The sequence below is a fragment of the Anolis sagrei genome, chromosome 3 (genome assembly GCF_037176765.1).
Source record: "Anolis sagrei isolate rAnoSag1 chromosome 3, rAnoSag1.mat, whole genome shotgun sequence".
NCBI classification, from domain to species: domain Eukaryota; kingdom Metazoa; phylum Chordata; class Lepidosauria; order Squamata; family Dactyloidae; genus Anolis; species Anolis sagrei.
In genome coordinates this window covers 142,357,605-142,381,420 of record NC_090023.1, presented here as the reverse complement: position 1 = coordinate 142,381,420, position 23,816 = coordinate 142,357,605, and the positions used below count along the sequence as shown (strand labels likewise).

Below are 23,816 nucleotides of genomic sequence, written 5' to 3'. Positions count from 1 at the left end.
AAGGAAGAAAAAAGAGATACTGAATATGGATTACTGTTTCTTGTTCTTTGTCACCTACTTTTAAAAAAAGTGTATAATGTATGTCGCATTTTTATGACAGTGTGAGATTTGGAGAAACGCCAACACAGACTTGAGTGACATTTGATGGAAAATGCATATCATGAATGTATGCAGAGTTTCTTCTGCTTTAGTCTGTTGACCAGGATAGTCTTGCATTTAAGCTCTGCCATGTTTGCGGTGCAGTGAAAGAAAAATGGGGCCTCCCCATGCTGTCTGATATCCTACATATTTTTACATTTTCAAGGAAAAAGTAGCCACAGATCATTAGGGATTGGTGAACAAGTATCAAGCCCTATTAACAGTCATTTCTGAGACATCTGGGTTGCTGGATTAAGGTATTGTCTCCATTAATTGGGAATCTGCCATGAGGGGGGATGCAGATCTCCTGGTGGGCTGTCTTGCCTCACTGTGTTTCTGCCTCCAAATACCAGATAAACTAAACACTGAGGAAGTGACTTTCCAAAGGTAAATACTACAAACAGAGCCAATTTAAAGAAATCCATCCTCTCTTCCTGAATTTTCAAACGTAAAATCGAACTTCTCTGGAAAATTATTTTTGCTTTTGTGGAATCTATGGGTAAGCCTGTGTTTGCAGAGTTGCAACTGTATTAAATTTACCTTTTAAAAGGCAATTTGAGAAAGGTGTGAAGGGGCAAAGACGAAAATGTACACAGAAACAATTTCCCCAATTGAGGCTTATTTATTTATTTTAAAACATTATTTATAAAAAAATAATTAAGAGGAGAAGAATAAAAAAAGGATACATACCTTTGTGAACACAAGAGACTGTTTATCTAGGTGGCTGATACCAGATTGAGCTGCTGAATGTGAACATAACTACTTAACTAGATAGAAACACTTCCTGGTGGAATGATGTGCAATCTGAGAAGCTGTTATCTCTGAATTTTTTTTCTCTTCTTTTCCTTCTCTTTCTCTCCCCCCCCCCCCCCCCAATATGCTTTTTATGGATATTTAAACATTTAGATGATTGGGTTGCTTGATATTTTTCTTTCTTTTCTGAGTTGTTTTGGTCATTAATTTGGATACTCATTACAAGGCTGGTTGAAATAACTTGCAATGCTTTGGGGGCCAGTCCAGAATTTGCCAATAGTTTGCCAGCTTTAGTAAATTTTGAAACAAAGCACTGGGAATAGAATTCCTTAACGACTGACCTTATTTGCAAAGTGAGAAAAGAGTAGGTGAGTTGCTTTATATGAATATTTAATATTTATTATATTTTTGGTAATATAATCAAACTTTTGAACACACCAAGCTCAAAGTCTTTAAAAAATAGTTACAAATGGTAAAAGAAATATATATTTTTTCTATTTAATGTCAGGAGAATTTTTTTAACCCCCCCCCCCCCCAAAAAAAAAAAACACCAGGTAAGAAATAGTGGGATAAATATTTTGTATCATAGTAGATACAAAATATATGAGTGGAATTCAGCACTCCCTAAATTTTCAAATGGCTGGCTCAATATAATGAGGAACTTCTTGCAAAAGCAATATTTTTGGAGTGAATAAACGCAAAATAGAACAACACCCTCCCAAATTCCAGCAGAAAATATGTATCTTACAACTAAGTAAAATAAAACTTGTAAAAGACTTATCTAACAAAAGGAGGAGGTTCAAATATAAAACAATTAACACAAGAGATATAATAATATAAGTTAGATCAGAATATACATTTTCAAAAAAACAGTCTTTAAATTTTGATTCACTAAAGAATAAAATATGTCAGCAGCAAAAGGGTTCACATTATTCTTCAATATTATGCAGCTTCATATGATACTGTTATTAGTTCATCTTTAGGTGGGGAACACAGCAAAAGAAAAGCAGCTCAAACAAGTCTCAATATTATAAGAGTTCCTCCAGGAAACATATGCATGCTACAAAATTGGGCTTAGATTTTAGGAAGCTTTGGTGCTGTGACGACGGGATTGGTCTCCTGCAAGTACCTCCGCCCCGCATTCTTGTAGTCATAGGTACACGTGTGAGTCTCTGCATAGCGGTGAGTGGCACAGAAATTGTTTCCACATCTGAAGGCAGAAAGGGAAATGTCAGAGATGCCCTAAAATTATTGCTGTGTCATCTTGGAAATCAGCTCTTTAAAAAAAAAAGAAAACATGGCTTTCCCCCAGCTCTGTCATTATATTATATACTGGCTTGGGAACCTGGTTATTTGAAAAAGGCATTGTTTGTTTTTGGATGTTAAATATCACTTTGGTAATTTGTAATGCTAATTAGTAGAAAAAAGTCAGTATTTGTTTTTGTTTTTTATGAACGCTCTCATTAGAAAATGCATAATGATGTGAGTGAACTACAATTCCCAAAATTCAAACTTGGTCATGTTGAGTCTGTGTGTCAAGTTTGATTCAGATTCGGTTCACAGTGCTCTCTGGATGAAGGTGAACTACAACTCCTACATATCTCCCCAAAGGCCTACAGTATTTTTTATTTGTCATGGGGGATCTGTGTGCCGATTTAGTTCCAGGTCCATCGCTGGTGGGGTTCAAAGTGGTCTTTGATTGCAGGTGAACTGTAAATCCCAGTACCTACAACTCCTATACATCAAGTTCAACTCTCCCCCCCAGCCCCTCCAGTATTTTTTGTTGGTCATGGGGGTTCTGTGGTCCAGGTCCATTGTCTATGCACAGTGAACTACAACTTCCATCAGGAAAGGGTTATGGGAAAGGCAAAGGGCGGGGTCATGCAAATTCCACACTAATGGAGAGAGTCAGAAACGCTGAGATGTCTATGGTGGAGGAAAACATAAAATCTAGGAAGAAATTGTCCCTTAATGAAAGCATTCACTTGGGTGGTGGGCAGTATGGTATTTGTGGAGGACCTTGGCAGGGCTCTTGTATGTGTTCGTGTTGCTCGCTATAACCTGCAATGTCATTGGAGTGAGGGCCATTGATGTCACATGATCTAGCTGTTTGTGGAATTGGGAGCCTGTCTCTGAAAGTGGGCATCCCAGCCACATGCACACATACATATTTTCACTTTTGTTATGTGTATAGATATGAACATGGACCATGATATGTCAGAAAAAAGGAGCAATTGTCTCTTAGAAGATGTGATATAAAGGTGTTTTATATCAGAAACTTCTCCCTGATTGCATTAGAGGAGCAGGTTTCCATGACTGCATCTCAAAAAGGAACGTGTGAGCAATAACAATGTTTTCAACCATGTTGTACCTTGCCCTGACCCACAAGGAGATGCGGGTAAAACATAAACTGTCGTTGTTATTACCCAAGAGTATTCAACATCTTTATCAATGATACTGATCATGGAATAGAGGACATGCTTATTGAAATTGCAGCTGACACCAAACTGGGAGGGATAGTTAATACCCCAGAGGACAGGATCAGAATTCAACATGATTTGACCAGATTGTAGAGCTGGGCCAAAACTAATAAAATCAGAGGGTTCTACACTTAGGCAAAAAAAGAAGATGAAATGCAGATATATAGGATGGTCACCCCTGGCCTGAAAACAGTATATGTGAAAAACATCTTGGGAGTCTTAGTAGACAAGAAGTTGAACATGAGTCAATAATGTGATGCAGCAGCTAAAAATTCCATTGTGATTCTAGACTACATAAAAAGGAGTACAGTGTCTAGATCAGGCATGGGCAAACTTCAGCCCTTCAGGTGTTTTGGACAGCAATTCCCATAATTCCTAATAGCCTATTGGCTGTTAGGAATTGTGGGAGTTTAAGTCCAAAACACCCGTAGAACCGAAATTTGCCCATGCCTGGGTCTAGATCGAGGGAAGTCATGGCATCTCTCTATTCTGCTTTGACCAGGCTTCACCTGGAATACTGTGTCCATTTCTGGGCCCCACAATTCAAGATGGATATTGACAAAGTGGAAGGTGTACAGAGGACAGCAACTAACATGATGAAAGGTCCAGAAACCAAACCCTATGAGGAGTGACTTAAAGATTTGGGAATGTTTAGTTTGGAGAAAAGAAGGCTAAGAGGGATATGATAGTCACGCTTAATTACTTGAAAGGATGTGACACTGAAGAGGGGTCAAGTTTTCTGCTGCTCTGGAGATTAGGACACAGAGCAATGGATTCAAATTGTAGGAAAAAGAGATTCCACCTTAGGAAGATCATCCTGATAGCAAGAGCTGTTTGCTGAAGGAATATACTGCCTCGGAGTGTGATGTGCTCTCCTTATCCAGAGGTTTTAAAGCAGAGGGTGGATGGCCATCTGTTGGGAGTGCTTTGACTCTGTGTTTCCAGGGCATTGAACTAGATGGTCTTAGTGGTCTCTTTCAATAATTTGAATCTTTTGAATAGAGGCTTCAGATTTGACAACATTTCCTTTCTGAAAAACATATCTGGTGTTTTTCTGTCATCTTCAAACTGTTCGGTGCTTTGTTGTACTTTTTCTTTAGGATAAACACATTTTGAAATGTAAACGCAACTTACCTACATTCAAAGCTAGTAGACAATCCGGTTTTCTTTCCACAAAAGAAACAATGATTTGTAATCTTCTTTTTAGGCTGAGCTGAACCATTCACTGGTGGAAAATGAGTTGGATCACCTACTTTGAAATAGAAAATATGAGTATTACATTTGTTATCACAGAAATGGAGAAAGAACAGCAGCTCACAGGAAAGACTTTTTGTGAGTTAAAAAACACTTCCCAGCATAATTTTTAAAATAGTGTCCAGTGTATTTTTTTTAAAATTCCAGCAACACATGATATTAAAATACAAATTAACAATACAAACTGAACTGATGAGGAAAGTGTGGCTCTCAGGTCACATCTGAACTGCCATACTGTTGCATAAACACACAATTACACCATTCTCTTAGCTATATTTGATTACACCAAAAAGCATTAACATCAATTTATGAATTCAGATTTATTACTCACTTGCTCTTTTCCCAGTATTCACAATATTTCCATTCAATCCAACTCCAGATGACTAAGAGAATAAGAAGAAGATGATGAGGAGCAGGAGCAGGAAGAAGAAAAAACATCTGGAATCAATTTGGAATTATGTCCCATGGGCTAAACTATTGGACACCAAAATAAAATAAATCCAACAACATCCTATCATTAAAAAGATAAAGGTTTCCCCTGACATTAAGTCCAGTCGTGTCCAACTCTGGTGGGTGGAGCTCATCTCCATTTCTAAGCCAAAGAGCCGGCAATGTCTATAGATGCCTCCGAGATCATGTGGCCGGCATGATTGCATGGAGCGCTGTTACCTTCCTGCAGAAGCGGTAGCTATTGATCTACTCACACTTGCATGTTTTCGAACTGCTAGGTTGGCAGAAGCTGGGCCTAACAGTGGAAGCTCACCCTGCTCCCTGGATTCGAACCACCAACCTTTTGGTCAGCAAGTTCAGCAGCTCAGCGGTTTAGTCTGCTGCACCACCAAGGGGCCCTTTTTAATAATTGCAAACTCTTCTGACAGGAGGAAACAGAAATACAAATGATGCCCACATTAGTTACGTATTTGAATATGAAACATAATTATTATTTCAGTGCCAGTTCTATCTGTTCTACAAACAGGGTACCATAACACAGAAATGGGATTTACAGTATGTAAGAATCATCTCACAATTTATCAGCTGGTTCAGTGGGTCTACTCTAACTGTATTGCAAGCAGACCAAATCTACAACTCAAGAGAAAACCACATTTCAGATGGATAGACTCAATCAAGGAAGCCACAGCCTTGATGTATAATTTACACTATATATTACACAATTTCTCAGCCAAATACTTTTGAATGCTTGACTAAAAAATGTTAAATGCGCAGCAGTCTGTATCCACTTTCCCCGCACCATAGTATCTCTAGCTTTTGATTTTCCCACTTAGATGCCATTAAACTCTAGCAAAATAAACAATTGTTTCATTTTCTATTGTTGCTACCTGCTGTCGACTTAAATTTATGGTGACTGTATGAATAAGAGACCACCATCACGCAGGGCCATGGTTTGCTTGACTGAGCCTGTCCATCTGGAACGTAGCCTTTCTCTTTCCATCCTGCTTTGAGCTTCTACCTTACTGTCTTTTCTAGTGAATCTGGTTTTCTTATGATATGTCCAAATTACGACAGCCTCAGTTTAGTTATCTTGACTTCGAGGGAGAGTTTGATTTGTTTTGATACCATTTATTTGGCTTTTTAGCAGCCCATGATACCTATAGAACTTCTCCAGCACCACTATGAGACTTTATTTTCTTCCTATCAGTTTTCACAACCATATGTAGAAATGGGGAATATGATGGCATGGAAAATCCAATTTTTTCTAGGTTTATTTTTTTATTAAAGATGATACTAAAGTAAGACAGACACATACAACAGGGAATACATTGAAAAACAACAAAGAATATAACTTGCAACTTTTTTCTGTAACTATAAATTTACGCTTCTCTTGAAATTCAAATCCTACTAATTCTCAAATCCATTCAATTCATTCTTCTTTTAATGCAAAAAGTCCATAAAAGTTTCCCCAATTCTTTAAAGAAGAAACAATTGGAATTTTGGCCTGCATAAACAGGAGTCTAGTGTCTAGATCCAGGGAAATCATGCTACCCCTCTATTCTGCCTTGCTCAGACCATACCTGGAATACTGTGTCCAATTCTGGGCACTGCAATTTAAGCAAGATGCTGACAAGATGGAATGTGTCCAGCGGAAGGTGACTAAAATGATCAGGGGTCTGGAGAACAAGCCCTATGAAAAACTGATTAAAGAGCAGGGCATGTTTAGCCTGCAGAAGAGAAGGCTGAGAAGAGACATGATGGCCATGCATAAATATGTGAGGGGAAGTCTTAGGGAGGAGGGAGCAGGCTTGTTTTCTACTGCCCTGGAGACTAGGACTCGGAACAATGGCTTCAAACTACAGGAAAGGAGATTCCACCTAAACATTATTAGGAAGAACTTCTTAGCTGTGGGAGCTGTTCAGCAGTGGAACTCTCTGCCCCGGAATGTGGTGGAGGCTCATTCTTTGGAGGCTTTTAAACAGAGGCCTTCTGTCGGGCGTGTTTTGCATGTGATTTTCCTGCTTTTTGGCGGAGGGTTGGCCTACGAGGTCTCTTCCAACCCTAGGATTCTATGATTCTAACTCATCAAACAACATTACTGCTGAAAAACACAAACCACTACAAAAACTGCACTGGCCCCTTGGGAGAGCTTGGAGTGTCACACTCTCTGCCACCCCTACCCCAAACTAGATTTTATTTTTTCTTCTTAATGAGCACTGATTAAAAATTAATTAGTTTTAGAAGATAATTTCCTGTGAGAAAAATGTATCTTTTGAGCCAAACAAAATTTCAGGGCAATTTTGGGGGTGGGGGGGTGGGGGTTGAACACTGAGAGTTTTATAGACAAAAAATGGTCTTGGGAATGTATGCAGCCCGTGAGTCACATTTACATCATTCATTCTATACACAGATCATTGACAACAGGACAACACAGCATACTTATACATGCATACATACTTAGTTGAACAACAGAACCCGACCTCTAAGACTTTGTTTACATCAGTGTTTCCTAACCTTTGGTCCTCCAGGTGTTTGGGACTTCAACTCCCAGAAGTCCTAGCCAGACTTCCAGCTGTTAGGAATTGTGGGAATGGAAGTCCAAATCACCTGGAGGACCAAAGTTTGGGAAACATTGATCTACATAATGAATATTTTCTTTGTTGTCAAGACAAATTTTATGGCTTGGTGTGTGATAAGTATAGCATTACCACAACAGTGTCTTTATATGACCAAGGGTCTTGGCTGTCTGTTTGGTTGAGAATATTAGTAAGAAATTTACGTCCAAGATGCATACACAAATTGGCAATTTGTTTCTAATTTACTAGAAAATTTCTAGCCTCAATGGATTCACTTAGACCCTGAATAAGGCCCTTGAACTAGGCAAATCTGTGTCAAGTCTATCTGAGCAATCTTGGTGCAAGGTGTGTACAAAATAGATCAATTTCTCAATTGCAGATGTAGAGAACTTAGTATCCTGACTGAAATAAAAATGGACTGAATCTTCTAAGGAAACATGAACAGAAATGCAGTGGTATTATAAAACTAATTACCAAAAGGTATCCCGGCATGTCATCATAGGAAGGGACCAAGCTAAATCTTTCTTCTTGAAAATGCTGGAGATCTGTAGTTAGTGGAATACCAGAAGTCCAAAACCTGCTTGTGCCACAGGAATTCTTCAACCCATTTCTGTTCGTGCTTTGAGTCATCGAACTAAGAAACCCCCCATTATTTACAGAAAAAACAGGATCTTTGGATGCTTTCATTGGCACTCCGGTGGTTTCCCTTGCCTTCTTTTTAGAATGGGTATCAGGTCTTTTGACAACAGAATGCTTTGACGGTGCATCACAATGAAATCTAGAAGTCCTTGGATAAGAGGGATCTGCTAAGTTCTGCACCTCTAGTGGCTGTAGGACATTTGGAGAGGCAACAGGCTTCAAGTTACCAACTTCTAAAGATTTGGAGTGTGTTTGAGTTTTCTGAGGGCTGTAATGTACAATTGGTGCTGAATAATTTGTACAGCGAAGAGGTGATAGTTGTGCATTTCTCTGATGACTGATATCTTGAGAGCTTCGAATTGTACTATCTGCTGGTGTAATGCTTAGACTTTTTGTAATGGACTTGTTAGAATGCTCTGCAATGGAAGAGTTGACATCCCCCTCAGATAATCTGCACTCTGTATTCACTTTTCCTATTTCATACAATTCACTGCATGCTTCAGTAAAGTTTGGTTCTCCTAGCCTTTCTTCTGTAGCATATGAGTTTACATTTGAGGTATCGGGATATAAAATAGAACTTTTCTCATTTGTTGATCCACCAGTTTCGGTATTTTTTTCTGAACTTTTGAGTGGAGCTAGAACTGGAAGAACTGTGTCTATAGATATTTTTGCATCTTCTTTCTGCATGCATATTACTTTCTGTGGTGTTGCAATGCTGCTAATCGACTGAGTCTGTTGCATACTTTCCATTCTGTTGTTTTCTGTAATAAAGTTGCTAGAAATGGAAGGCATTCTCCTACCAGCAGCCGGCAAAACTGAAAGTGTCTTTTGAGATGTTTCTGAGGTAAGTACATTTTCAGAAGGTAAACAGGGCTGTCCAATGTGGGGGAGTGTTCGGAGTAATTTATGATGTGTACTTGTCACAGAGCCGCTAGATGAACGTGGAGCATTTGGAGGATGAGGAGTCCCTTTAACAGTTCTATTGGGCTGTGAAAATGAGAAAAAAGAGGTGTTGTTATGTGAAGAGCAATATCAAGTATGGCAGTGGGTTCTAATCATGCATCCCAAATAACTGCTGGGCTACAACTACCAGAAACTTTCACAATTTGTCAAGCTGACTGAAGTTTCTGGGAGTTGAAGTTCCTCAATATCCAGGCTCTGCAGACTGGAAACCATTGACCTAGACCAATGGCTCTCAACCTGTGGGCTCCCCAATGTTTTGGCCTTCAACTCCCAGAAATCCTAACAGCTAGTAAACTGGTTGGGATTTCTGCGAGTGGTAGGCCAAAACACCTGGAGACCCACAGGTTGAGAACCACTGACCTAGACAATCCTATGGGCAAAAGGAAACAAATTCTCATGACAATTCTCACTATAAACCCATTCTATTTTCTCTTTGAATCAAACTGACCATTTAAACTAATTGAACATTTAACTGCCAACTTTTTTTGGCAATGTCTTGCAGTTTGAGTCTCCTTGTGGAGAGAAAAAGCGGGGCATAAATAAACATAACAATACTATACTATTCTACTACTACTACTACTACTACTAATAATAATAATAATAATTGATACAAATTGTTTTAAGCAGTAGTCTAACATTGACAGTAATTCTATGAACAAAAGACTTTTAAAAAACCAATAAAGCTTTGGATATTTTTAAGTTCAATTTGAAGAAAAGATGGAAAATAGCTAAAATATGTATGTACATACATAAAAGTAACGTAAACACTAACCTGGAAAATGATGAGATATTCATACTGGATTTCACTGCATAATGGTCACATTTTAATGCAATTTTTTACAAAAAAAGGGGGGGGGGTTGTGAACATTATATGAAGAAAAAACTGTTTTATCCTTGTTTTTTTAATTTAAAAAAACTGTCTTACCTCAGAGAGACAAGGAAAAGAGAGGAGGAAGGAGGGAGGTTTATTTCTGTGTGCTTTAAAAAAATCTTCCCTTTGAGAAAGGAGGAGGAAAGAGGGATAGTTCTAGCTGGTTCCGTTTCTGTTTTTTTTTTAATGTGACAATTAAGCAAGGAAAGGCAAGAAATGAGTTTTTGGACGAGAAAAGAGGGATGCAAGATTATGTGGTGGCAACTATTACACAGTGAAACACGGCATATTGACAAGTACCTAAAAATGTGCTTTGGCTGAGAGGAATTATTCTGTCAGGAGAAATTTCATGGGAGCAATGACTATTCTACTCTTCCTCAATGAGACCTTTTGTCTACAATTCCTTGGACCTTAGGTGCCATTATAGGGAAGTTCTCAGGGTCTTCCAAAGAGATGGAGAATTGCTACTCCTAGTTCCAATTGTTTATGTTAATGAAAAACCTTTTTCGATCCTTGCCTTATGTGGGTCTTACAAATGCATCAAACAGATAGACCAAAGTCTGCCACTGTAATAAAGAGAACAAATGATCACAGACTGATCAAAAGGGTCAGTTTTTTAAACTATCATACAAATCTAAAATGGACCAGCAGTGTGGGTAAATTTATCTCCTTTAGGGGCATAAAAACATTTCCCTTCATTTGAGAGAACAGCAATCACTTTCAAGATCTGGAATGCAAAAACACAAATAATTCTGCAGAGGCCATAAGAGTATAGGCTCACTTTTTTGCTGAGATTTATGTTCTCCATCTTCATCTTGAGCAATTTCATTTTATTCATTGTGATGGAGTTCTCAATCATCTGCTGACTAGAAGGACATGCCTCTTTATCTTCATTGTTTTCAGTACCCAAATTATAAACCGAACCAGCACTGACAAGGAGAGAGAACAAGCGGGCTATTCTACTCTTAGATACTTCAGAAAAAGTTCATATCGTAAGAACATGTGCAAGATGATGAAAACATTATGTAAACATTAATGATGTGCCAAGATCACAAATATTTACATTTAAAGCTAGAATGCATTCAAAGAAATTCAGTTTAACTACACCAATATTTGTGACATAAAAGCAGACTGATTCCTAGGAATGCGGCTGTTTTGTTTTCCCTGGATTTGCTCTTTTATCTGCTATTAATTGCAAGTGGTTAACGAAAACTTTAAAAAGCTTTCCTCTCACCCTCCTCCCTGTGCACAGAAATACAGAAAAGTAGAGTTGTAAGAGACCCCAAGGACTAATCAGGCCAACCTCCATGCCCTGCAGGAAAACACAACCAATGCACTCCTGACAGATAGACATCAAGTTTCTCTTAAAAAAAAAAAAACTCCAGAGGATGAGACCCCACAACATTCTCAGGCACCAAATTCATGTTCTGTCAGGAAGGTCTTTCTAATGTTTAGGTGGAATCCCTTTTCCTGGAATTGGAATCCATTGCTCTATGTTTCAGTTTCTAGAGCATCAGAAAGCAGTGGTATTATTATTTCCTTAGATCCACACATTATACTCCTAATAATGCAGTCTAGAATCACACACTGGTTTTTTTTCACCTAATTACAAAAAGAAAATAATTTAGAATCTCCCATCCTTTTCTTTTCATTAACCTGATATATTATATTATTCCTTTATCAGATTCTACTTCATCAAAATGTTAATTTTTGTTCTGAGACACCCTGTGAGGATATAGGATGGGATTTGTGAAATAAAGAAAAGTTACCAAACTGTTTCAAACATGTATTCCTTTATTTTTTCCTTGGCAAACCTAATACTAATAATAATAGTTTTTGGTTGGTGTGATTTTAATTGTTGTTTTTAATGATTTATGTTTTAATTGTTTGGTTTTAATTGTAATTGTTTATTTGATATATGTGTGTATGGCATCAAACTGCTGCCTGTTGAAAGGCTGATTCCCCCGGGGTAAAAAAGTGGTAAATAAATAAATAAATAAATAATACAGTATGCTAGCTTTTCAGTAAGGACAATGTCCTTACAGGACGGCAAGATTTCAGCCTGTTTAAAAGAAGCTGTAATAAAACCGCTGTTGAAAAAAACTATTATTGGATCCCACCCAATTGAACAACTTTCAGCCAGTTTCCAATCTCCCCTTTTTGGGCAAAGTCATGGAATGTGCGATGGCCTCACAACTCCAGGGATTCTTTGTAGACACTGATTATCTAGATCTGGCGCAGTCTGGCTTTATGCTGGGACACAGAACTGAAACAGCCTTGGTCGCTTGAGTGGATAATCTGTGTAGAGAACTTCCCCTATGAAATGAATTAAAATTCCATATACCTCAAAGATTCAGATATTGGTGTTAAAGTTCCATCTCCTCTGTCTATAATACGGAAGAAGTTCAGCTGGTCTCCTTCCCGATAAACCAAGAAGGTAGCATGGTTATTGGATGGGATCTTCTCCCAGAGGTCATCCTGGCTGGGATCCATGTATTCTGTTATTTCCCTAATGGGATCTGCCACAGGAACTACAGAGAAGAGAAACAGTGAGAAATGCATTTCATTTTACTGTTGTTATGGCCCTTCCAAGATCTCCTGGAGAGTGAATGCAGTCCTTTAGTCTTCCAAGAAGTTGCCCACATCTGCTCTAATAGATCAAACGGAGGGACTAGCTTTAAGATGTTAGCAATTAAATACATTAAAACGAATATAATCAGGTATTTGTCAAGGCAGAACTGTAAGAAGTTTCAATTAAAGTATTTGCAAACTTAGCTAACTTTTTCTATTTACTGGCCAAATCATCAGTGACAGGGGACCACTGTGTAAAAGTTGTAATGTTGATAGAGAGTAATGATTTGAGTGACTTCCACCTCATGATACCACTGTCTAGAAGTATGGCAACTAAGAACCCTGCATTCCATCTCCAAGTGGATATATGCATATGTAAGGTGCAGTTAGGGGCACTCATAACTAGTAGGACGCTTCCTTGGTGTCTAGCTGAATGTAAAAGAGCATCGCTGTTATAGTTACACCAAACTTATATCACAAGCAATTGTAAGACTTACTTTAAAAATTACATTAGAACCAAATTCTCTTGGCAACTACTAGCCATTCTCTAACCTCTCCATTCTAAGAAAGTCTTTGGTCTTTCCTGGGTGACCATTCCCAGAAGGTGGTTCTGGGGTTCTGTTTTTTTTAGCTTTTGGGCCATTCGCCTTTGGGGTTCCATAGTATTGCCCCCTATGGTTTTTAACATCTGCATGAAGTCATGGGGAGAGTCATCTGGATCTCTGGGACTGGGTGTTATCACTATAGTGATGACACCCAATTCGTTCTCTCTTTTACAAATGCCAAAACGGTTGTGTTAGTAATTAATTGTTGTCTGGATGCAGGTAAACAGACTGAAATTTAATTGAAACAAGATGGAAGTGATATTGATCATTAGGCTTGGGAAGCATTCACTGGCAAGATCAATATATGATTAGCAAATGGCTGTCTTCATTGTCATTTACTTCAACTACTGCAATTTTTGTTGTGTGATCTCAGATCATTTGCAACTTTTAGTGACCCCAAAATGAACCTTTTCTCAGAAAGGTTTGTTCTGAAGGACCTGCCTTAAGTCAAGGTTCCACTGTATTACTTTTCAAAGTTGAACTGAATGATAGTAACAATGTGTAGTTAACATTCTCTCAAAAGATTTCATTAATCAGATGAATCCTAACATCACAATGCAACTGGCAGGAAATTAGAAAATGGTGGAAGTATAGTTGTCGTTGGAGAAGCACAAGACTATTTTGAAGTAGTATTTGAAATTTGAGAACATTGTGGAAGTACAATGACAATGAAGGCGTGAGTATGCAACAGAACCTCCAACACACTCAACAACTGCACATTTTCATGATAAGTTTGAGATTCACAGTATTGTGTGTGATGTACACAAGGGAAAATCCTGGAGACCTCACACAGCAACAAGTCAGTTTCTTCTGCTATGGTATTGGAACAGTTTACACGCTTGCCACAGAAGTGTACCAAACACTTCTGAGAGAGGAATTAGCAGAACAAGCATACAACACATATAATATCTAGATATGCTACGCACATCAATTTTAGCTGTAATTCATATACTTTTGGGGAATTATTGATTTTACTTCCAACAAAATGGCTTCCCATCGTACTTCCACTGAGACATGAGAGTTTGCTAGGACAATGGAGAGAACAAAGAGGTACAATTGACTTAACACTCCGACTTCTATCTATGGCGTACCTTAAAGGATGTAGTCTACCATAGAAAACCAGCTACACTGTGGTACTTTGAGAAAAAAATTGAAACAGTATGCACAGCAATACTAATGGAAACTTTGGTCAACTCTGATCAAGTAGTAGTTTGCTGTAATCAGAACTGTCCGGATGCTAATGGTAACCACTTTGGCATCTCTTGCAATTAGAGAAATCATATGTTATTGGTATATACAGGGTTAGTCAAAATGAATAGGCCAATTCGGCTACAATTTCCTATTCATTTTGGCCTATTCATTTTGACTAACCCTGTATTAATAAATATTTTTATTGGTATATATTAATAGGGTCCCCCCCCCCTTTCTTAAAATGTTTATATATTTTGGAACCCTCTATATGTGTGTGTATAAAACACTATGTGTGTTTTAATACAAATATGTTCGTTAAAAAGTCAAAAGTGAGAGCTTACTGCCAGGTCCTACAAGTGACAGCAACTGTACATGAGACTGAAAAGTATACATTGTCATTGCTTTCCCCACATCATATAAGTACATGATATGAAAGGCCAGACTAAAGTAGGAAAGAAATGTGCATGTGGTTTTCCATTCACTAAACCATATGTTCAGTTTTCTTCTCAGGTCTCAGAAGAATCTATAACAGGGTAATTCTCAGTTTATCCTAATAATGTAGAATACTTCAGAGAAAAATTAACAGGCACTTACCTCTTCTAGTATTAATAGGTCCACCTCGCATTGCCAATATCAGCTTCAAAGTACAACCTTCTGAAATTCTGCAAACAAAGAAACAAACAAATGAAAGTTATAATTCTTCCCTCAATTTTCCTCAACTGCAGTAATATTAATGTCAGAGGCAATTTCTTTTAAATACTTACTCATAATCATTCAAACCATAATCATCTTCCAGCTCTTCTTCATTCCATATTAAGTGCTGCTGGGATACAGGAATACCTAAACACATTTTTTTTTAAAAAAATGACTTATTAACAGAATCATTTTAAGCACATTTACTAAGAAATAATTTCTTTAGAAACCAGCAAAACTTAGGCAGATAAGGTTAAAGCAAGAATATACAATCACCATTAGCATTAAAATCATATTTTAAACAAAATAAATCTGGCTAGAGTTATGAATTGTTGTATTTCTACTATGAGATTAAATGATGAAATGTGATACTTCAATGGTGTGTTCAATGAATAAAAAATCAGGAAGGTTAATTTTTACCTACAATCTGCATTAAACAGATTTGATCAATAATGTACTTTTTGAACATATTAAAGTTTTATACATTAAGCAACAGCTGAAAGCTAGATGCAGTATCCAGGGGTAGCTTTCTGAAAATATAACCTGAGAGGCCAAAGTGTATTCTTGCACCAACCTTGCTGAATCAATTTCTTAACGATCCTGAAGATGTGATATGTCCAAGACCAGAGTGACAACCAATGCAAATTTATTGATTTTTCTTTTTAAAAAACCAAACAACCACTAATGTAAAACATAGACTTATAGAAAGCTGCATTGCAAATGGAAGGTGCATTAGTGGTTGTAAATAGTTTGAGTTGTAAATAGTTTGAGTTTACAACTGTACATGAACTCAGGAAAGATGACAATTGGGTAGAATTCCCACATGGCAGAGGTTGAAATGACATGGCAGAGGCTACAGTAGGAAATTACAACTAAAGAAGAGAACACACTGTCTGATATAAGGGAGCAATTAGACATCAGGTTTACTCAATGAGAGATCAAATTAGGAAGGAGTGTAAAATTAAGGGGTTTTTTGTTTCCAGTTTATCAAATCTGCCAAGATTTCAATTTCATTATCTCTTATTTTTGATATAATATAAGATTGAGCATGGGAATATCCAGATTTATAGAGTGCTTCTGCTCACTGTACAATTGTGGCAATCTACCACTATTATTTGCTGCATTTTGACCCCGCTCTATCACAGCCGTGGAGAGGACTCAGGAGAGGCTTCCAGGTTAGCAATATTCTAAACCACATTAAACATAAAACATGCAATCTATGTTTTTTTCATTATGAAAGGGCAGCAATTTAAAAAGAAGCACATTGCAACTTGTCCCAGCTGTTTCATTACTGGAGAAATAATTTTCTCTTACATATAGTTTCAGAGCTAGATCTTGGGAAACTGCAATATTTTTCCTGTTGTATTGAATGGGGTTGGCATTATTTATTTAGTGCCCGGAATGTCTGCACTTTTTGATGATAATTCGAAACTCAAATGAGAACATCTCTAGGGAAGGTGTCTCATTTCATTTTAGGAATTGGGAATCTGTGTGCCCTCTGCGAATCTTTACTCATCAAGTGGAGTTCTGGAGATTGCCCTTCTCCATGTTCTTCTGAAGCTTCCCAGAGTTCTCTAGACCTTGTGTTGGATAAAGTCTTGATTGCATAAGATGCTGTGGTCAAGCACTTCATTAGCTGTGATTTTAATGCATTATACATACTTAATGCTTATCATGTTTTATCTTAGCACTGAATCCAAACACTAAGTTTAAAAGGTGCACTTGGTGCTTGTAAATAACAGCCTGAGGGAAGATAACAATGAGGATTCTCTGAAAATACTTCTAGCATGGAGAAATACATGTGGATATATTTCTACAGCGTAACTGATACTTAACAGAGGCAACTATTCACAAATAACATTAATGATGCAATTCTACACACATTCAACTAAATGCAACCGCACAGTACTGGGCTTCAAGAACACTTGGACTTGAGTTCTAAAACCATGTGTAAATAGATACCTATGCACACTCATTATAATCAACCTGGGGGGAAAATCAATGGTACGAATTGACCATGAAACACTGAATATAGTGTGGAATATAGGTTACATTTCTATATGTTACATTTCATAAGATCTTGAAACTCAATTACCTGCTGAATATTACTTATGAACACATATCCCCATGAAGAACAAGTTTTGCTGTGTGCTCAAGTAATCTCCAATCTATGGCTACCCAAAAGGGAACATGTCACAAGGTTTTCATCACAAGATTTGTTCATGTAGTGGTGCTTTTGTCTTCCTCTGAGAGGCTGCGAGGGCGTGACTTGCCTAAAGTCACCCAGTGAGTGGGCAAGTGGGGATTCGAATCCTGGTCTCCAGAACCACAGTCCAATGCTGAAACTATGGTACTACACTACATCTGCCTCTTACTTTGATGACTGATAAAAGATGGTCAAGCTTATTAACAACTTTAATATTTTGTTTGTGATGCAAGCAATTATCTCAATCTCCTTATCCTTGAAAGATTCCAACCCAAATATACAAAAGTGTATAACAAATAAAATGTATCTGCAAAAATCAATGACAAATCTCGTTAAGACTAGTGATTGTTATAAGCTTCTTAGTAAACACATTTCACACTGCTTCAAATTAAGATGTAGCAAGCATGCTGCTTTGATAATTATTTTAGATAAACATTATTTTAAAAAGTTTTCTACTATTATTATAACATAAAAGGGATATATGTACCTTCTAGTCTCTGAATTTTAGATTTCACAGAAATAACTGTTTCAAAAGGAGATACTCGCAGTTCAAAGCATGTTCCTGTGAGAGTTTCAATTATAATTTCCATAATGTCATAGAAAGCAAGTTCACAATGGCATGTTCCAATGGTATCTTCATTGAAGAAAGGAGGTTCTTTCTTGCTGGCCATTCTAGATAACTTTAAAAAAGGAAAAAGTCAGGTGGGAAGTTTTGGGCACTAACTATAACCACTTCAAACCACGGCATGTTTAAATATAGGAACTCTGCAGGGCTGTTCATGATTCAAAGTCTACCCCAGGCATGTTATTTAAGGAGATAATAACTAAGAACCTTGAGACAAAAACATTTAAAACAACATTTCACAACAAAACGGATATCAAAATTGGCCCTATTCAGACAAGAGATTGTTTATGGACAGTCTGCATTCTCATACCTCAGAAAATGTTCTTGCTGGTTTATGATTTGGCCCAAAAATAGCATATAACTAAAACTACATTAAGCACCATGGTGTTAAAAGCCTGATTTGCTGTTTTCACGTGACAAAATATGGTGGAATTAGTTGCATGATTGTAATGTTGTAATAGAAGAGCATAAGCTCTTTCTGTGTATTTTTTCAGATTAGCCAGATGTCTCTGGCTAATCCAGTTTAACCTGGATTTCCAGGTTTGCTCTGTGTTAAAATAACACCTGCAAAGATCTGGGAAGGAACCGGGGGTGGGGGGTGGGGGGGAACCCCATCAAAAAATCAATTGGGTTAGATTCTTGTGCAACCGAGTGCTTTGAAGCTTCCAGCCTTGATAACTACTTAATTTGATGCTGTTTAGAGGTAGAAAAGGGGCAAGGATATAAAGAAACAGCAGACCCATCAACATCCTAGTTCACTAGTTATGCAATGTTGGTGTATGAGTATAGAACTTCTGTCAAGTCAAGGGATTTCTAGTTCATGCTTCAGGCTTCTAAGTTGTTGAAGACTGTTCCTGAATCTCATGTTTTTGTATTTCTGGTTCTTGATGTTACTCTTGTACTATGGATTTTGTGGATTATTCCTGAAATTTGGACTTTAAACACAAAAAAGTAACAAAATTAACAAATAAATGTTACTTTTAATATATGTATTTCTAATACATCAGAGGGCAGGATCAGAATCCTAAATGACCTGAATAGACTAGGGAGCTGGGCCAAAAATTAACAAAATGTATTTCATCAGTGAGAAATATACATTTAGGCAATAAAGATAAAATGCAGAGATATAGGATGGGTGACACCTAACTTGAAAAAGTATATGTGAAAGGGATTTAGGAGGCACTTGACCATTCACTTTTGTTTTACAAAGCCTGTTTCAGGACTAATAAAACCAATGATTCTATAAGCAATTTAAAAAAAAAAATAGAAAAGGGCCCAGCTCACCTCTGATTGATCTCCAAGAATGTAATCTCAGACTGTGATCATTGTAGCCCAGGAATAGCTCCGAGTTCCCTACAAATGTAAAAAGAAATACTCCTTTATCTATAATGAAGGAACCAAGAATTTACTAATAAACTTCAGCAACTAAGACCCCTTCCACACTACCCTATATCCCAGGATTTCATCTCAGATTATCTGCTTTAGACTGGATTTTATGAGTCCCCACTGCCAGATAAAAGTAAAGGTAAACATTTCCCCTTGATATTAAGTTCAGATATGTCCAACTCTGGGTTGTGGTGCTCATCTCCATTTCTAAGCCAAAGTTTCCCAGTGACTTGGAGTTATGCTTGCAACAGAAGAACGGATAAGACTGATTCATTAAGACAGCCAGGGTCAGAGACATGAAAGCATAGTTGTGACATTGTTAAGATCCTGCCTGTCAAAGTCATAGAGAACCAATGAAATTTGTATTAGCTAGCTTAGACCAATGAAATGATTGATTACTGTACACCAATAAGAATGTGTCTTATATTATAATTCTCTGTCAAAGTAATAAAAGCCTTGCAGCCCCATTTGGGGTGTGTGTGTGTGTGTGAGACAGACCTTTTTATACTCCATGCATTCTGACCCTATTACTGGGCTTACAATAATAGCCTTTGTAGTAGGAATCCAACTTGTGGCCTCCTCCTTGCACTGCTGCCTGGGCCTTTGAGAGGTCTCCTAAGTTGTTTGGAGTGCTAGTTTAGGCCATACCTATTGATCTACTCACATTTACATGTTTTCGAACTGCTAGGTTGGCAGAAGCTGGGGCTAACAGTGGGAGTCCACCCTATTTCCTGGATTTGAACCACTGACCTTTTGGTCAGCAAGTTCAGCAGCTCAGTGGTTTAACCCACTGTGCTACCAGGGGCTCCTACTGCCAGATAACCTGGGGTAAACAGATAATTTGGGATCAGATCCTGGGATATAGGGGTGGTATGGAAGGGGCCTATATGCATCTTGTTGAACTCTCTCAATTTATAGGAATTTAATAGGAAAATATGGACCTTATTTATGTTGGTCCTAACCAAGATACGTGAGCTCCCGGTGGCGCAGTCAGTTAAAGTGCTGAGCTGCTGAGCTTGTTGACCGAAAGGTTGCAGGTTCGAATCTGGGAAGCGGCATGAGCTTCTGCTATTAGCCCCAGCTCCTGCCAACCTAGCAGTTCGAAAACATGCAAATGTGAGTAGATCAATAGGCACCACTCCAGCGGGAAGGTAACAGCACTCCATGCAGTCATGCCAGCCACATGACCTTGGAGGTATCTACGGACAACATCGGCTCTTCGATTTAGAAATGGAGATGAGCACCATACCCCAGAGTCAGACATGACTGGACTTCATGTCAGGGGAAAACCTTTACCTTTACTTAACCAAGATACAGCTGTTACATCATCAACAAAGAAACGCCTCCCTTAGCAATGCATAATTAACACTAACCCCCTTATGTATAAGGCATTCAAACAGGAAAACTCTGGACCCTTGCACACAGCCCTATATCCCAGAATATCAATGCAGAAAATCCCACATGATTTAAGTGTGGACTCAGGGTCCTTCCAGATCGCTCTATAATAATAATAATAGTAATACTCCAGTAAAGGTGGTCCCAGTGGTGATCAGCACGCTGGGTGCAGTGCCTGAAGACCTTGGCCTGCACTTAAACACAATCGGTGCTGACAAAATTACCATCTGCCAGCTGCAGAAGGCCACCTTACTGGGATCTGCACACATTATTCACCGATAGATCACACAGTCCTCGACACTTGGGAAGTGTCTGACGTGTGATCCAATTCAACAGCCAGCAGAGTGTCTGCTGTGGACTCATCTTGTTGTGTTTCAAATAATAATAATAATAAACTTTATTTATACCCCGCCACAATTTCCTCAAGGGCGGCTAACATGAGGCCAAGCCCAAGAATTACAATAAAGCAAAATAAAATACAAACAAACAACTAATAATATCAAAGTAACATGCATAGAATAGCAAAATATACAATAAAACAAACACAAAATAAAATTGTAGAGGAATTAAAACAGTGGGTGGGCCAAATGCAAGGGGTAAAATTAATAAAACCCTGGTTGAGATGGATAAATGGAGTTATGTGTCTGAGGGGAGACTCAGAAGGGGCGAACAATGGGCTTAAACCTTCACTATTGATATTCTGGGATATAGGGCTGTGTGGAAGGGCCCTCAGATAACCCAGTTCAAAGAAGATATTGTGGGATTTTCTGACTTGATATTCTGGGATATAGGGCTAAGTGGACAGGCCCTATATCCCAGGATCTGATCCCAGGTTTTCTGTTTATCCCCAATTATCTGGACTCTGCCAAAAACCTGGGATCAGATCCTGTGATATAGGGCCTGTCTGGAAGGGGGCTCTGATTAAAGTTGCCAGTTGCTGAATTTGAAACCTGCTAATGTGTTCAAGGAGGAAGGTTCTGAGAGTGCCTTGGACTGCGAGAAGATCCAACCAGTCCATACTTCAAGAAATAAAGCCCGACTGCTAATTGCAAGGAAGGATATTAGAGGCATAGATGAAGTATTTTGGCCACATACTGAGAAGACAGGAAAGCTTAGAGAAGACAATGATGCTGTGGAAAATGGAAGGAAAAAGGAAGAGGGGCCGACCAAGGGCAAGATAGATGGATGGCATCCTTGAAGTGACTGGCTTGACCTTGAAGGAGCTGGGGATGGTGATGGCTGACAGGGAGCTCTGGCGTGGGCTGATCCATGAGGTCACAAAGAATTGGAAGCGACTGAACGAATAAACAACATGTTCAAAGAAAGGTAAAGGTAAAAAGGTTTTCCCATGACATTAAGTCAAGTCCAACTCGGGGGGGGGGGGGTCTCATCTCAATTTCTAACCCAAAGAGCCGGCGTTGTCCGTAGACACCTCCAAGGTCATGTGGTCGGCATGACTGCATGTTCAAAGCAAACTTTTCTATATGCCTACTGTCATCACTACCACTATGGTTCTTACTGCTTAAGTCTTGTGTGTTTGTTTAAAAACACTTCTGAGGAAAACAAGAATTACAATGTAAACATTACAACTAAGAGCTTGCTGATTTGGCAGCTAAAGCCTCACTGTGGCCCCATCTAGACTGGCGAGTTAAGTCAGTTTCAAACCAGTGGTTTGGTTGTGCTGATGTTTACACAGGAGGACGTTTGGGGAGATGATGTTTTTGAAGCTAGCTTGGAACGACATTAAATGGTGGGTGCAGATGGGGCCTGGGCACAGGAAATGGGCAGTTCCAAAGTGTTTCCTCCGTCCTTTGCCTGTTCTAACTGGGCGCATAGTTACCGCAGAAGTGGCACTATGAAGACGCCGGCCGAGAGAGGGCGCCAGAGAGAGAGAGAGGGAGGGAGGAAGGCCGGTTGTCCTCTCCGGAAGCGAGGGCGGGGCTTCCTCCTCCTCCCCCTCAGCAGCCCTCCGCCAAGAGCAGCTGCCTCCGGGCCTCGGCCTTCCCTTCACAGAGCCGCAGCCGCCGCGTCCGCACTCATGGTGGGGGAAAGGCTCGGGGAAAGGCAAGGCCAAGAGGAAGGAGGCGCCCGCCGTTGAGCTTCGCCCTCAGGAAGACGCCGCTTCAGAACCGCACCGCGTCTTCCTCCTCCCTCCGCACCCGCCCCCTGCCTTTGTGACGTCACCGACGCTGCGCTGCCGGGCCACTGAGGCGTTCGCTCTCTCCAGCCGGCCTCCAATCAACGGGCGCCTCCGCGGGGAGGGGCGGGGCTTGCGGAAGCTCACCTGCGCTGGTCAGAACCGCCGCGGCGGGAAAGTAGAAGGCGGATGTTGTGTGTCGCCGTCGCCCATGGCAACCTCGGAGGCCTGCTCGGACCCGTGGGGGCTGCTGGGAGATATGGGAAGGGGGGGGGGGAATTGTTTCTCCCCGAATGACTTCTCTATTCCCATTCCAGTTATTTTTGTACCATTGGTTCTCAACCTGTGAGTCCTCAGGTGTTTTGGCCTACAACTCCCAGAAATCCCAGCCAGGTTACCAGCTGTTAGGATTTCTGGGGACCCACAGGTTGAGAACCACTGCTTGTACCTTGGAGACAAGCCCATCGAAGGGTTTTCTTGGCAAGATTTGTTCTGTCATCCTTTGAAGCTGGGGCCCCTTCTAAACTGGAATATAATCCAGATTATCAGGTCAGATAATTCACATTATCTGTTTTGAATTGGATTATCTGTGGCCCCTTCCAGACAGGCACTATATCCCAGGTTTTGTGCTTATCTCAGATTATCTGGCAATGTGGACTCATATAATCCAATTTAAAGCAGAGAATCTGGGAATAATAATAATAACAACAACAACAACACTTTATTTATACCCCACTACCATCTCCCCAGGGGACTTGGTGTGGCTTACATGAGGCCGAGCCCAAAATACAACAATACAAGCAATAACAAAACAAAACAGCAATTTAAAAACAACATAACAATAAAACAATAACATAAGCATTATCAATAGGACAACACACTT

At 39.2% G+C, this 23,816-nt stretch overlaps 1 protein-coding gene across 3 annotated transcripts; it reads right to left on the bottom strand.

Annotated features, from left to right (window-relative positions):
• Nucleotides 1-1,445: 1,445 nt before the first annotated feature.
• On the bottom strand, nt 1,446-23,007 carry ZFAND4 (zinc finger AN1-type containing 4). Of its 3 annotated transcripts, none has more exons than XM_060769312.2 (11): nt 22,637-23,007; nt 19,300-19,368; nt 17,878-18,070; nt 15,256-15,331; nt 15,086-15,153; nt 12,469-12,655; nt 10,906-11,053; nt 8,126-9,277; nt 4,957-5,008; nt 4,510-4,623; nt 1,446-2,101 (listed from the first exon to the last, which is right to left on the bottom strand). In XM_060769312.2, exons 3-11 carry the CDS (start codon nt 18,059-18,061, stop codon nt 1,920-1,922), a joined length of 2,163 nt encoding a protein of 720 aa, XP_060625295.2. In that variant the 5' UTR covers nt 18,062-18,070; nt 19,300-19,368; nt 22,637-23,007; the 3' UTR covers nt 1,446-1,919. The 3 variants fall into 3 exon arrangements, with proteins under 3 accessions (XP_060625295.2, XP_060625297.2, XP_060625298.2); XM_060769314.2 differs by having other exon boundaries at nt 4,510-4,620; XM_060769315.2 differs by having other exon boundaries at nt 4,506-4,623; nt 22,637-23,005.
• Between the last annotated feature and the right edge of the window lie 809 nt (nt 23,008-23,816).

Excerpts from the sequence above, each read along its gene's own strand:
- ZFAND4 (XM_060769312.2), bottom strand. The coding sequence starts at position 18,061 with ATGGCCAGCAAGAAAGAACCTCCTTTCTTCAATGAAGATACCATTGGA. Across the intron at positions 12,656-15,085 it reads ACCTATTAATACTAGAAGAG|TTCCTGTGGCAGATCCCATT; the intron begins GTAAGTGCCTGT and ends TCTTCTCTGTAG. Across the intron at positions 5,009-8,125 it reads ACATGCCGGGATACCTTTTG|TCATCTGGAGTTGGATTGAA; the intron begins GTAATTAGTTTT and ends TTATTCTCTTAG.